The 14,278-nt window shown below is 40.9% G+C and overlaps 1 protein-coding gene across 3 annotated transcripts in view; it reads right to left on the minus strand.

Annotated features, from left to right (window-relative positions):
- Positions 1-12,424, minus strand: part of CDK5RAP1 (CDK5 regulatory subunit associated protein 1) — a 35,839-nt gene extending 23,415 nt beyond the window's left edge. Inside the window, exons 1-9 of one of the 3 annotated variants that reach the window (XM_069546917.1) lie at positions 12,302-12,424; positions 11,461-11,641; positions 9,619-9,746; positions 8,858-9,188; positions 6,672-6,775; positions 6,137-6,171; positions 5,007-5,107; positions 2,665-2,875; positions 1,002-1,122 (exon numbers count right to left, since the gene is read on the minus strand). In XM_069546917.1, coding sequence (XP_069403018.1) covers positions 1,002-1,122; positions 2,665-2,875; positions 5,007-5,107; positions 6,137-6,171; positions 6,672-6,775; positions 8,858-9,167 — 882 coding nt within the window. In that variant the 5' untranslated portion in view covers positions 9,168-9,188; positions 9,619-9,746; positions 11,461-11,641; positions 12,302-12,424. Of the gene's footprint in view, positions 1-1,001; positions 1,123-2,664; positions 2,876-5,006; positions 5,108-6,136; positions 6,172-6,671; positions 6,776-8,857; positions 9,189-9,618; positions 9,747-11,460; positions 11,719-12,301 lie in introns of all 3 variants that reach the window. The other 2 variants (XM_069546919.1, XM_069546918.1) reach the window with 2 other exon arrangements.
- Between the last annotated feature and the right edge of the window lie 1,854 nt (positions 12,425-14,278).

Genomic DNA, 14,278 nt, shown 5'->3' on the forward strand with positions numbered 1-14,278 from the left:
TCCAATCAAGCTTTCACACCTTTCAGTTTACCACAATTCAGGGGAATATTTTAAATAACAACATGAGGAAGCAACCAAACAAATGGAGACATGACTAATGCATCATTTTACACAAAAAAACAAATAAGTGAAAGGACCGTTTTAGGTTAAGAGAGATTGAAGAAATATTACATACAATCAAATGAAACTATACAAATCTTAATGGGATCTTGGCTTAAAAACAGAACAGTAATAAGACATTTTTGGATAATTATTTTGAATATAGGCTACATGTTAGAAAATATCAGTTAATTGTTTCCTACTTATGATAATGGTGTTATGGTTATGAAGGGACAAAAATTCTTCCTTCTGAGAAGATGCATACTGACAGACACAGGGGGAAATGGCTTGATGACTACTACTTACTCTCAAATGGTTCAGAAAAAAATCTATTTATGTATCTACAGAGATAGGCAGATAAAAAACATACGAAAAATGTCAATAATCATGTTTATATCTTTCAACTTGTGTGTTTGAAAATCTGCACTGTAAAATTTCAGAAAGTAAAATAAAAATGGTTGCTATGAAGATTATTTTTTATTATTTTATTTTGACATAATTTCAAACTTACAGAAAAACTGAGATGGCATAAAAAACTCCCATAAACTACTTGCCCAGATTCAGTAACTGTTAACACTGTGCCTCATTTCTTTATCATTCACATTCACACATCTGCTCTCTCTACACACACATCAAGCCAGAGAATGGTGGAACCCAAATTCATAATCACTTCATTCATGCTCTCTCCATTCTACTGAACTCTCTCCTGAGGAAACCTCTCTGTGGATCTGCCTATACTTAGTGGGCAGCAACCCAAGATGTACACCCAGAATTTCTTTCTGGTCAGGTATGGCTCTAAACATGTACAGCTGAGAGACAGCACAGGCTGTAAAACTATAGAAAAGTTGTCCTCATCCTCCAACAAACACACTCACAGTCAGAAGGGCTGGAAAATTTCTCACCTGCTCAGAAAGCTTCCTCACTTCCTCCAGAATGGAGGCAACAGGCCGACTCCTCTCCCGGCCACGTGTGAAAGGAACAATGCAGTAGCTGCACATGTTGTCACAGCCTCGCATGATCGACCTGGGGAGGAAAGCGCCAGAACTCAGTAAAGGAGCAGGACGATCTGGTCCAACCCAAGGAGAAGGTCACAGCTCCCTTGGCATTTATCCTTTAGCTCTGAATTCTCTTGGCAACATGCTCACACAGGACCAATCTGAGATCTAAGAAGCAACAAAGCAGACATTTTTATCTTTAAAAACTATTAATCGGGAGTTCCTTGGTGGCCTACGGGTTAGGATTACAGGCTTTCACTGCCATGCCCTGGGTTCAATCCCTGCTCAGGGAACTGAGATCCCACAAACCACATGACATGGCCAAAAAAAAATTATTATCTAATAATCACAGGATGTAAACCAAACTGTAACTGGTGGTTACCCCAAGGAACCACAGCAGTGAAGGAATGGCGTACAGATCTTGCACATTTGGACTTTCTACTGTTCATATTTACATATTTTTGAATTCTTTAAATCCAGACCAGAAAAAAATAAATATTATCCAAGGGTACATAACGAGTAGAGACCCTGGATTTAAAATGTAAGGTTCTGCATCTCTCACTCATTTCTGATCCATATGCTAAGTAAGCTACGTCACTCTCTTTCATTTGCATCCTATATATGAAAGCCTCAATTTATCCTAGGGAAACAATTATGGATAGATATGTATTAAAGATGTTCACTGAAGAACTCAAGTAAATATTAGCTATTAATTTTTTTATTAAGCATTCCAACAACAGAGTATTGGATAGCCATTAAAATGAGAGGTTGCAAACTTTTTCTGTAAAAAACCCATAGTAAATATTTTAGGTTTTATAAACCACACTAATACTGTAGTGGCAAAAGCAGTCACGGACAATATGTAAACAAATGAGCATGACTGTATTACAGTAAAACTTTATTTACAAGAACAGGCTATAAGCCTATTCACCAATCTGTTATAGAAAATTTCATGATATAACAAATGTTCATCATTTTCTTTTTTTTTTTGTTCATCATTTTAAATAAGAAAAGGTATAAAACCGAGTATATCAAGAGCCAATTTTTATGCATACATACATAAAAACATACACATGCAAACACAGAGGAAAGAATAGAATGATACACACCAAAATGATAATAGTGTTTATCAATAGGTGGTAAAATGTGTTAAGTAATTCTTACTCACTTCTCTATGTTTTTCTATTTCCACATATTCTTCAACAAATATGAACTATTTTGTTATCAGATCTTTTTAAGTTAAAAGATCAAGGGAGGGGAAAAAAGATCAGATAAGCCCAAGACATTTTCTTAAGTGAAAAAAGTAAGAGAAGGGAAGGTAGAAAAGAGTCCATATTATATATATGAATGCATGTGCAAAAAATACTTCTGAAAGGATTACATAAGGAACTACCAACATGGCTGCCTCAGAGTTAGTCTAGGAGACTGAGGATGAGAGTTCTGAGGGAGTCTTACTATACCATTTTTTGTCTTTAGTTTTACTATGCACATTATTTTTTAATGTAATAAAGGTAAGATGTTACTTTAAAAGTAAGGAAAGAGACTCCCCATCTCCTGGTCAGTGACTCACACGAAGGCAGAGGTAGCACTGGGGCTCGTCTGGACTGGCATGACGTCAGCATAGGTCTCATCCAGAGACAGCAGCACATTGGCAGCCTGCTGGCCTGACTCAGCAACAGCCAGTAATCGAGGAAGGTCCCTATAGGCATCTGGGCCAGCCAAAATATCCACCATTTTCTCCCTGTTGAGGATCTCCTCCTTCAGTCTCTCAGCCATGCAGCCTGGGAGGGAAAAGAAAGAAGCTGAGACCCGTTCCCAAATTCATCTGGTCTCACGACTTCTTTCCAGTACACATTCTCTCCAGGTGGATCAAAGACAAAAGCACAGAAACTTCTCTAGGAATTTAGCATCATCCCTTAAATTTGCCCAACACTCTATACCTCTGGAACCTGCATATTTCTTTTTTCTTTTTTTTTTTTTTTGCGTATTTCTATATAAGAAAATCAGGAAAAGGGCTCTACAGCAATTCAATTACATGCCTGACAAAAATTAAACCACCATCCAAAAACATTTCTAGACATGAACCATCTCTTTTTTCAACTGAAAATTACTTGGTACTACAAATAAAACTATTTTGTGTCAAAAACTTATTTTTTTAAATAAAATTTACCTATATACAACTGCCCTTACACTCTTTTTCTTTCTTGTTGCCCATGTGTATGTGTGTGCTCAGTCGCTCACTCGTGTTCAAATCAGTGACCCCATGGACTGTAGCCCACCAAGCTCCTCTGTCCATGGGATTCTCCAGGCAAGAATACTAGAGTGGGTTGTGATGCCCTCCTCCAGGGAATCTTCCCAACCCAGGGATCGAACCCACACCTCTTGCATCTCCTACATTGGTAGGAGAAATAAGAAATGAGTTATCCATCTATGCTGGTATCTTCCATAACCAAGAAAACCATTGCTATTAGTAAAAAACTAGAATTTGAAAGTCCATTTTCTTAAAAATACCCTTTAAAAACATTTAAGAACAATTCTTGATTATATAATCATGTTTATAGCAGCATCATTCAGAATAGCCAAAGAGTGAAAGCAACCCATGTCCATAAACAGATGTCATACGTACATACAATGGAATATTATTCAGCCTTAAAAAGGAAGGAAATTCTGATACACACTACCACCTGGATGAACCTTGAGGACATTGTGCTAAGCCAGTTACAAAAATACCATATTTTTGTAGATTCCTTTTCTATGAAGTACTCAGAGCAGTAAAATTCATCAAGGCAGAGAGTAGAATGGCAGTTGCCAGTGACTGAACTGAGGGAGGAATGGGACAGTCATTACCTAATTGGTATGGAGTTTCAGCTTGGGAAGAAGAAAAAGTTCTGGAAATGGATGGTGGTAATGTTTGCACAATCATGTGAATATGCTGTATACCACTGAACTAACTGTGCCTCTGGAAGAGGTTCAAAAGGTAAACTTTATGTTACATATACTTTACTACAATTTAAAAAACAAAAAACTATTTTGGAGATTTCTAACACTCCAAACAGATATATATATATATATAGATAGATATAGATATATACATATACATAGGGGCTTCTATATTGAAGGAATTGAAATGGAACAAAATATCCTAGCTAATCCGTCCATCTTTCTGCATCATTTAGTACATAAATCTGTATAAGAGAATAAGCTCCAACCTTTGTTTCGATCCATCATCAAGAGGACTTAACTATTCCACAATGGACAGAATCTATTTTTAAGGTTAAATACACTGACTAAATTCTGGGACCATGAAGGTACAGAATATTTATTTTCGAAATATGCCTCCCAGCTCTCTAGATCAGAGCTGCCCAACAGAACTTTCTAAGATGAAGGAAATGTGCTTTATCTATGCTGTTCAAACTGGCAGCTACTAGTCAAGTGTGACTAATAAGCAGTCAATATGTGGCTAGCGGGACTGAAGAAGTGCATTTTTAATATTATTTAAGTGTAATTAAATTTAAATGACCACATGTGACTAGTGGCTATCATACTGGTCAGCGCATAGCTGGATCTTCACTTGGGCATGTTTAGGAGTCAAGATGAAAGATACCTACCTGATAAATTCAAACTGTCCCTTCAGACTCCAAACTCTCTCCTATCCATTACTCTGTGCTACCACAAGCCACATTAGACTAGGAAGGACAGATCACTTTCTGAGTACCTATTACTTTCAAGGCACTAAGAAAAGTCCTTTTAGGAGCTTCATCTCATTTAATTCTACAGCTTCTGACATTAAATACAAGGGCTGAATGGGATGTTTAAGACTGAGAATCCAGTATCTAAGAGAAACCATAACATATGAAGCTACATGGTGCCCAAGTCTAAAAAAACTCACAGAACCTGCAAATTACCAGATACCTAGAATCCCAATCCTCAGAGGCACTTGGGAGCGGAGCCGTTTGGACTTCAGGGATTTGAGTTGATGTAAACGATTCCAGATGGTCTGTTCAGCCTTCTCCCTACAGAGATCAACAAAGGCAGACCTGAACCTGAAAATAAACTACAGAGCAACCTGAGAGAGCATGACACTGGGAAGAATGGGAGTCCCTGGTGGTCCAGGGGCTAGGGCTCCAAGCTTTCACTGCCAAGGGCGCAGGTTTGATCCCTGGTCAGGAACTAACATTTCACAAACGGTGCAGCCGAAACCATTCCTAAAACAAGTCCTCCCTACACATCTGCAAATCCTGACGAGCCTTTAAGCCAAACTCAAAAACAACCTATTTCACAAAGACTTCCCAAACTCTCCTCGGTTGGAGAGTTTGTTCTCCTATCACTTTTAACTATTCTTTTCCCTGTACTCAGCAATTTCTCCTTTTTACTGTTTGATTTTTTTACCTAGTGCTTTCTGCCAGATGTTAGAGCTATTTGTGTATCTGTCTTAGTTCCCACATCAGACTAAGCTCCATAAAGTCGGGCTCCATGGAGGAAAGGTTCATTTCTGAATCTCCCAAAGCACCTAGTTCAATGTCCTGCAAGACCCTCAAAACAAAAATGCTGGATTGATTGGTAATACAGCCAGCTGAGGAAACAACACTAACATGCCATGTACACAGAAACAAAGCAATAAACAGGGTCTGTTCACTTGTGATGGATGCCACCCATCTCTGTCAGAAGAGCTCTGTCCCTAGCCACTGACTGGACCTAGCCCTTATGATGTGAGGTACAGCATAAACATGTGCAAGAAAAACCCCAGGAAATGTTGGGCAACTCAGCACACTCTAGGTTTCCTCATCAATAAAATGAGTTTGATAACAGCACCTACCTCGTAGGGTTGTTATGAGAATCAGTCAGTGCACAGATAGTGCTCAGCACAGGACCTGACAGAAGGTATACGCTCAGCAAATCCTGACCATTCTATCAGTACTATATTCACTTGGAAAACTGCAAACATGCTGACCCATCTCCATGGGTTGGGTCACCCTGGCACTGCTGGCTCTGGCATTTTACATAAGACTTATTCACTCTCTAGGTAAAGAATAAATTCCCACCTGATAGAACATGTGACAAGGAGAATCACATCAGCCTGGGTAGAGAGCAAGGAAAAAGAGGAAAATTATGATCTTTGAAATCAGCCTTGTAGAATCATTGCCCACAGTTCATTATTTTCCCCCAGACTACAGTGAAACACACACAACATAAAATTTACCATTTTAACCATTTTTAAGTATACAGTTCAGTAGCATTATGGCACTTACATTGCTGTTCAACCATCACCACCATCAACCTCCAGAACTATTTCACCTTCCCCAACTAAAACCAATAGGCATTAAACACTAACTCCCCATTTGCCTTCTCCTCGCAGCCCATTTTCAACCTAGTTCCTTGCGTGAAGGTGAGCACCACCATAAAAGTTTCCAAAATAACTGCAACAAAAGTACACCTTGATCCCATACTCCTCACTTCCCTCAAGGGAACTCGTTCTCACAAGGCCACAGCCTGTTCCTGAAACTCCACCTAAGAACTAGCACAAATGCAAAATCTCACCCAGCCCCAGGAAACAGGGAAAGAGGGAAATGTGTATACCTCCTGAAGGTTACTGGTCCGCAGGTAGCCACTCTTCTGTAAGATGGACCAGGCTATCTCTGTGTCATTCACATTCATCTGGCAGCCATAGGTCTCAAGGTAGACTGCAATGAGAGGGCAATTCCACAGGTGAGAAGACAAAAGGGGACCACACGTCCCAAAAGGTTGCCTCCCCAAATCCCCCAGAAACACCTGAGGCACCTGGTTAGTCGCTTACGTCCCCTGGTGCCTCAATTCAGAGACACCATTAATTGCCAGATGGACCCCCAAATTATTAATAATGAAGCCTTTCAGAGCAAAAGAAATACTTCATTACACACACCAACTATAAGTCAGATCACTTAAAAATGGGGAAAACGTTGCTCCTAAGACTCAGGAAATACAGATCTACAGAATGAGGTTCTCCAGCCTCTAGAGATAACAGCAGTGGCTAGAGGGTCAATAAAGCCACAAAATGAAAATGAGGCAACTTCGTACAGTAACTCCAAACATCTTAAATGAAAGTAAGCATGGCTAACATGACATAAAATACATCTGCACCAAGTTTTAAGAACATCAATTTCACACCCAAGCAAACCCCTTCAAACTAAATCCCTCTATCAATCCCTATACCACCAACACACTTTAATCCACAAACCCAAATAAATTCTAAATGGAGTTAAGAGCTGAAGGACAATATACACAATGGAGTATTACTCGGCGTTTAAAAAGAATACATTTGAATCAGTTCTGATGAGATGGATGAAACTGGAGCCAATTATACAGAGTGAAGTAAGCCAGAAAGAAAAACACCAATACAGTATACTAACACATATATATGGAATTTAGAAAGATGGCAATGATGACCCTGTATGCAAGACAGCAAAAAAGACACAGATGTGTATAGCGGACTTTTGGACTCAGAGGGAGAGGGAGAGGGTGGGATGATTTGGGAGAATGGCATTGAAACATATATACTATCATGTAAGAATCGAATCACCAGTCTATGTCCGAGGCAGGATACAGCATGCTTGGGGCTGGTGGACGGGGATGACCCCGAGGGATGTTGTGGGGAGGGAGGTGGGAGGGGGGTTCATGTTTGGGATCGCATGTACACCCGTGGTGGATTCATGTCAATGTATGGCAAAATCAGTACAGTATTATAAAGTAAAATAAAGTAAAAAGTAAAAAAAAAAAAAAAGAGCTGAAGGACAATCACATGAAAACCAATAGAAAATAGCAGTAATTTTTTTAAAAAATAAACAATCAGGAAATTTTCTAAATGTTCCTTGGCTCCCTTTCTTTGTCTAAAAAGAGAAAACACGAAACTTATGTCAGGGAGAGACAGAAGGGAATAACAAATTTTAAAGGACTACAAAAATCTGAGAAGTCATGAGGTATACAGGCTCCTCGATTTACCAATTCAATGCCTAGACATTTACTCTAGAAAAAAATTTTTGAAGAAGCAAAACTATCTCTATACGTGTGAATATGTGTATCTGTGTGTGTATACATACAAAGGCACTTATAGTGTTATTTATAATATAAAAATTTGTGAAACAACCTAATGTCCCAACAATTGGAAAACATCATGGTACAGCATGTGATATTTTGCAACAATTTTTTAATTATGAAGACTGGTATGTGGAAGAATATTAAATGAAAATAGCATATTATAAGTAATTTGCACCATATGAATGCGACCAAATCATTAAGAGTTATAAACAGAAGCTTTTTTTTGAAACAGTGCAAAACGGGAGAGGTCTGGTTGTCTTTTAATGTCTTTTCAAATTTTAACACATTTTAACTGAGTGCATTATGTTTCTAAGAAAACCTCTGCCTAAGCATAATGATTTTCTATAGCACCAATTGCGAAACCTGCCTTGTAACTTAGCTTGATCTAAAACTCAGAACAGAGATTGCAGGGTTTCCAAAGGTAACCAAAGAGAGGACTCCCCAGGACTTCCACCCGCAAGTTGCGTGTATCAGAACTGTTACGTTTCTTTATATTATTGTTGCTTGGTAGAGGTTGATGATTCCATAACTTAGGAGCCTTTCTACTCTGTTAACCCTCGAGGGTTAACCTTCTACTGAGTTAACCCCGTTAACTCCAAAGCCAGGTCTATAAAAGATCTGTTAACAATCAGGCCATGAGCACTGAAAGGGAGTAAAGCAGGAAGTCCAAAGAGAAGTAAAGTTAAACCAACCTCTCCTCTGCCTTCCTAGAAGTTCATCCACCGTGAGATATGGGGGTGGGTCCTCCACTTCTGAAGAAGACGGTTGCTCTGGAGGAACTGAAGCACTTCTTAAAAAATCCTGAAAAGTCGGTCCAGTGGCCAGCCTGGAGCTGAAATCCTTCCAAACTCCATCCTCCTGCTGCCTCTCTGGACTGGGACATGCAGAGCTGGGGACACTGCTGTGTGCCCTGCAGGTCCTGAGCAGCAGCCAGGACACAGAGGCCAAAGGCCCCCGCCTCAGACACCTCTGGGCTCGGAGAACACACTGTAAAGGATGCATGGCACTAAAGGAGCCCACAGTCTGCAAGAGAATGACAGACATCACCAAAATTTATTGAGCACTATACACAGGGCACTGCTCTAAGCATCTGAAATATATTAATACATTTAATCTTCATAAAAACCCAAGAATGTACTCTTAATAATACTGTCCCCTTAATAATATTTTAAAGATGGAAAAACTGAAGCAACTTGACAAATATCATAAAAAGTGCTAGAGATGAGATGCAAATCCAGGCAGTCTATTTTCAAAACAGAGCAGTGACAGAGATGAAATGAGAAGCCCTGACAAAATAACAAAGCAGCACCGCGAGCCAGAAACAGTTCCAAGGACTCTGAGCGTATTAATTCTTTAAATCTTTACAGCAATCTTGAGTAACATAGGCAACAGACACTATTATTATCCCCATTCAGAGAGGAGGAAATAGACACAGAGAGGGTGAAGGACTTACCTAAGCTCCCACAGCCAATAAGCAGCAGGGTGGGGATCCAAACAAAGGTCTGAATTAACATAAAGCTGAACCTCCAGTATTTTGGTCATCTGATGTGAACAGACAACTCATTGGAAAAGTATCTGATGCTGGAAAGGACCAAGGGAAGAAGGAGAAAAGGGTGTCAGAGGAAGAGATGGCTGGATGGCAACACCAATCCAATGAACATGAACTTGGGCAAACTCCAGGAGATGGTGAGGGACAGGGAGGCCTGGCATACTGTAGTCCATGTGGTCGCAAAGAGTCTGACACAAATGCCACTGAACGACGACAATTACCACAAAGACTGTGCCCCTAACCGCCCTGATATACTGCCTCCCCACACTGTGAAAACCACTTACTAAGGGCATCTTCCTCTGTCTTCCTTCAAAACGAAAGTATCTAACATGGGGGCACCATAGGCCTGATCAGTGACTCCTTCTACCCTCCAAGAGTTTCACATTACTGCCTTCAAACTTCTCACCCAGACCCTCTCACACATGGCTGGGAGGCACAGAAGATGGCACAACCTTTATAGTGACCATTTTGCCACCTTCCATCAAAATCACAAACACACAAATCCTAGATAATTAATAAGGACCCAACATATAGCACAGGGAACTCCACTCAATACTCTGTAATGATCTATATGGGAAAAGAATTTTTAAAAGAGAGCATATATGTACATGTATAACTGATTCACTTTGCTCTATACCTGAAACTAACACAACATTGTAAATCAACTATATTCCAATAAAAATTAAGAAAACACACACACAAACCTTTTGACCAAGCAGTTCCATTCCTAGGTATTTATCCTACAGATAGACCCTTGCGTATACATAGGTTTATGCCTAAGGATACTTGATACAGTAGCGTTTCTAACAGCAAAGAAATGGAAAAGATCTAAACGTCATCAACAGGGGACTGGTAAATAAGTCATACCACACCCATACAATGGAATAAGATGCAACTGTTAGAAAGTGAGGTTGCATGACAAAAGCAGGGAAGCAAAGTGCTATACTAGATATAGTAGGCCATCCACAGATCTGTGTAGGAAAGAAAGCATGAAAATTCAGGTACATATTTGTAAATGCACACTGTATCTTGAGAAAGAGTGAGAAACAATGGCTGCCTCCCAGGAAAGAATCTAGGTGACTCAAAGCATTAATAAAAAAGGAGAAGACTTGCTTTCCACAACACAGTCTTAATGGACCCCACATCTCCAGCCTGACTACCTCACTCCACCCACATCAGACATCTTTGTACTGATCTTCATCAGCTTCTAGACTTTTACACGTGCTGGCTTCTCTGAATGGTACATCTTGTCTCAACTGACTTAACCAACTCCTACACTACTTTTAGTTTACTTCCTCTTGGAAGCCTTTTCAGGCCACTACCGCCAAAGTCTAGCGGTCCTCCTCTGGGTTCCCAAAGACTTCTTCTGACTATCACAAGACTCATCACACCTTGCTGTTAATTGCTGCTTATCCCTTATAAGCCGGGGGTCCCTGAAAGAAGGAAACAAATCTCATTCATTTCTACATCCTTAGTATCTCCCATTCTAGTAACATGGCAGGTGCTGTACATATAAAATGAGACAGATGGGGCTTGTTAATTCTCCAATCTGATCACCTAACGTACATGCTACCAGCACTTAGGAGCAATGCCAACCTACTTTCAAGTGACAGGGAATAGCAGACTTTCAGTGTGAGCTTTTAAGTCACCTGTTTCTGCCCCTTACTTGTGTGACCCTGGGCAAGTCAAATACCTATCTGAGTCACCAATTCCACCTCTGTTAAATAAGGAAAAGGTAATACCTACCTCTCAAAGAGCTGAGAATTAATGATATCAAAACCTAACTTTGCATACACTAAGTCTTCGATAACCGCACTTCTGCACCCCACACCTCCTTTGTTGATGGATGTTGTTGTTGTTGTTGTTGTTGTTGCTGTTCAGTGTTCAGACTCTTTGAGATACCATGGACTGCAGCAAGGCCACTTCCCTGATGGTGGATATAGAACATTGTGATTAAGGTCTTAAGAGTCTGACCCAACTGCTTCACCAGGTAACTTCCGGCACCTGCAACCAACGTTTTGGGACCTTCCATTTCCTCATATGTAAATAGGAATAATAGTGACCTATCACAGCATCTATCTCCATGTCTTTTGTGAGGATGAAATGTGGTAATACAAATAAAATGCTTACATAGCACAATGTAGGCGCCTCTGTGCGGCGCTACATTAATTTGTAGTTGACAAAAGCGATGTCAACGATTTCGGTAGCCTCTTGTCAACATAAGTTAACAATAAAGCATCCCAAACCTTTTACTGGGTGATTACAACGTGATAGGCGGTGCGAGGCGCTTTCCACGGATTACCGTATTTGATCTTCACAGCAATTGTGAGGCAGGTTCTATCATCCCCACTTTTTCACAGGTGATAAAGCTAAGGTTCAAGGGGAAGAGAGGTGACTTGTTCAAGGTCACAAACGAATAGGCAGCGAAGCTAGGGTGAGAATGCTAGGGTGACTCCAGGGCGCGCGCCATAACCACCGCCCCATTCTCCCCTTGGACACTGAGCATTCCCGGGGCACCGTGGCCCCTCTAGCTCCAGTCATGGGCCACAGGCGAGGGCGCCGGGCACCTTAAACGCGCGCCGCTCACCTTCCGCAGCCCGACTACCCAGCTTCCAGCCGTGGATTGTCCGTCCTCTCAACCAGCAAGCTCCCGGCTCGTCCGTCTGCGGCTGCGCGCGGATACACGCAACTTCCGTTCCGCCGCAAATTCGGTCCGGGGTGTTCCGTCCGGCAGAAGTGCGTCGTCTATAGTGTCCGGGGTGCGCCTAAGGTTCTGGCTTTGAAAATCCTCCTCTGCTGCCCTGAACCAAGTGGTAACCCCTAACCTGCATATGGCAACGGAGCGCTTGAAACATAACGAGTGCGCGTTAGCTATGTTCTAAGTGTAAAACACACACTGAATGTCGAAGAAAGAAGGCCAACTGTCTCATCGATAATTTTTATATTGATTCAGTTCAGTTCAGTCGCTCAGTCGTGTCCGACTCTGCAACCCCATGAATTGCGTGCTGAGATAATATTTAGGACCTATTGGGCTAAGTATATTATTTAAGTTAGTTTCAACTGTTTCTTTTTCCTTTTTTTTTTTCTTTTTTAACTATGGCTACTGAGAAATTTTTAATTATTTACGTGGCTCACTTTTTGTTTCTGTTGGACAGCGCTGCGCTATAAATAATTGGCAATTCATGTTTCCAGCAGAGACCACCCCCTCTTGCCGCCCCTGCTGGAGTCACAGACCCAGAGTTCCACTGTCCATGGGGCACCTCCCTTTGGGTACCTATCGACCGCCTCTAACTTAATACAGAATTCGTCATTTCTACACACACATCCTCAACCAAAACCTGTGTCTGCCCAGTCTTGCCCATCTCAGACCCAAGCATCCTCCCAGTTGCACTAAGAGAAACTCATTTTTGTTTCTTCCTCCTCAGTCTCTGCAGTCAGAAAGTTCTGTCAGCTCTAAGTCCAAAATGTCTCCAATCTGTCACTTTCTATCCTCCCTTTCTGCCCCTGCTGCAACTCTATCTCAGGCAACCATTATCTCATCAGAAACGGCTGCTATCGCCTAACTGGTCTCCTTGCTCCTGTCTTTAACCTAGTCTCCTACTGACTTATATCCCACACAGAGCCTAAGGGAATATATTCGTTTTTATCCTGAGGTCACAGGAATTCGCTGGCGGTCCAGTGATTAAGGCTCTGCCCTTTCACTGCGATGGGCTAGAGTTGGATCTGGATCCCTGATAAGGAACTAAGATCCCAAAAGCTGGAAAGGAAAAAAAAGCCCCGCAGGAAAAAAAAAAAAAAAAGGAAAATCAGATCACATTACTCTTCTGCTGAAAATTCCTGATGGCTTGTCATTGCCTTTGCAATAAAATCTAAATTTCCTACTGTGTCCTAGGACCTGCATGATCTAGCTACTGCTTTCTTTTACTTCTCCAACCCATTTATTTCTTTTTTTTCCTAGCATGATCTCTCTAGTTGAATACACTTCAACTACATAATTTTATTTTGCTTCTTCAATACCCCAAGCACCTATTTATCTCAGAGCCTTTGTATTAACTAGCTTCTTTCTGGGATGTTCCGTCAGACTATTTCAAGGCTGGTGCCTTCTCGTCCTTCATGTCTCAGCTTAAATACCAGCTCTCCAGAGAGACCTTTTCTGACCATCCCACTTAAAATGATCCCATTATTATCACATCATTTTCTTTTTTCTTAATCACATCATTTTCTTCACAATACTTGTCACTATCCATAATGATAGCATTATTTGCTTGCTTAGCATTGCCTAGCTCCTAGACGTTCAGCTCCCTGAGAGCAGGAACACAATCTGTCTTGTTCATTGCAATATCCCCAGGATCTAGCACAGAGTCTGACTCATTTTATGGCTTAATAAGTACGCGTTGAATGAATAAATGACTGCTTTATGTATTAGTTTGAGTTTCCCGGAAGCAGACCTTGAAAAAAGGATTTGAGTGCATGCAGGTGATCTCAGAAAACACTGATAAGGTAGTCACAAAAGGAGACAGAGAAGGGAAGACATCCAATAAAGAACATGTTACCAAGCCAGTTA

The sequence above is a fragment of the Ovis canadensis genome, chromosome 13, assembly GCF_042477335.2.
Source record: "Ovis canadensis isolate MfBH-ARS-UI-01 breed Bighorn chromosome 13, ARS-UI_OviCan_v2, whole genome shotgun sequence".
Taxonomy (NCBI): domain Eukaryota; kingdom Metazoa; phylum Chordata; class Mammalia; order Artiodactyla; family Bovidae; genus Ovis; species Ovis canadensis.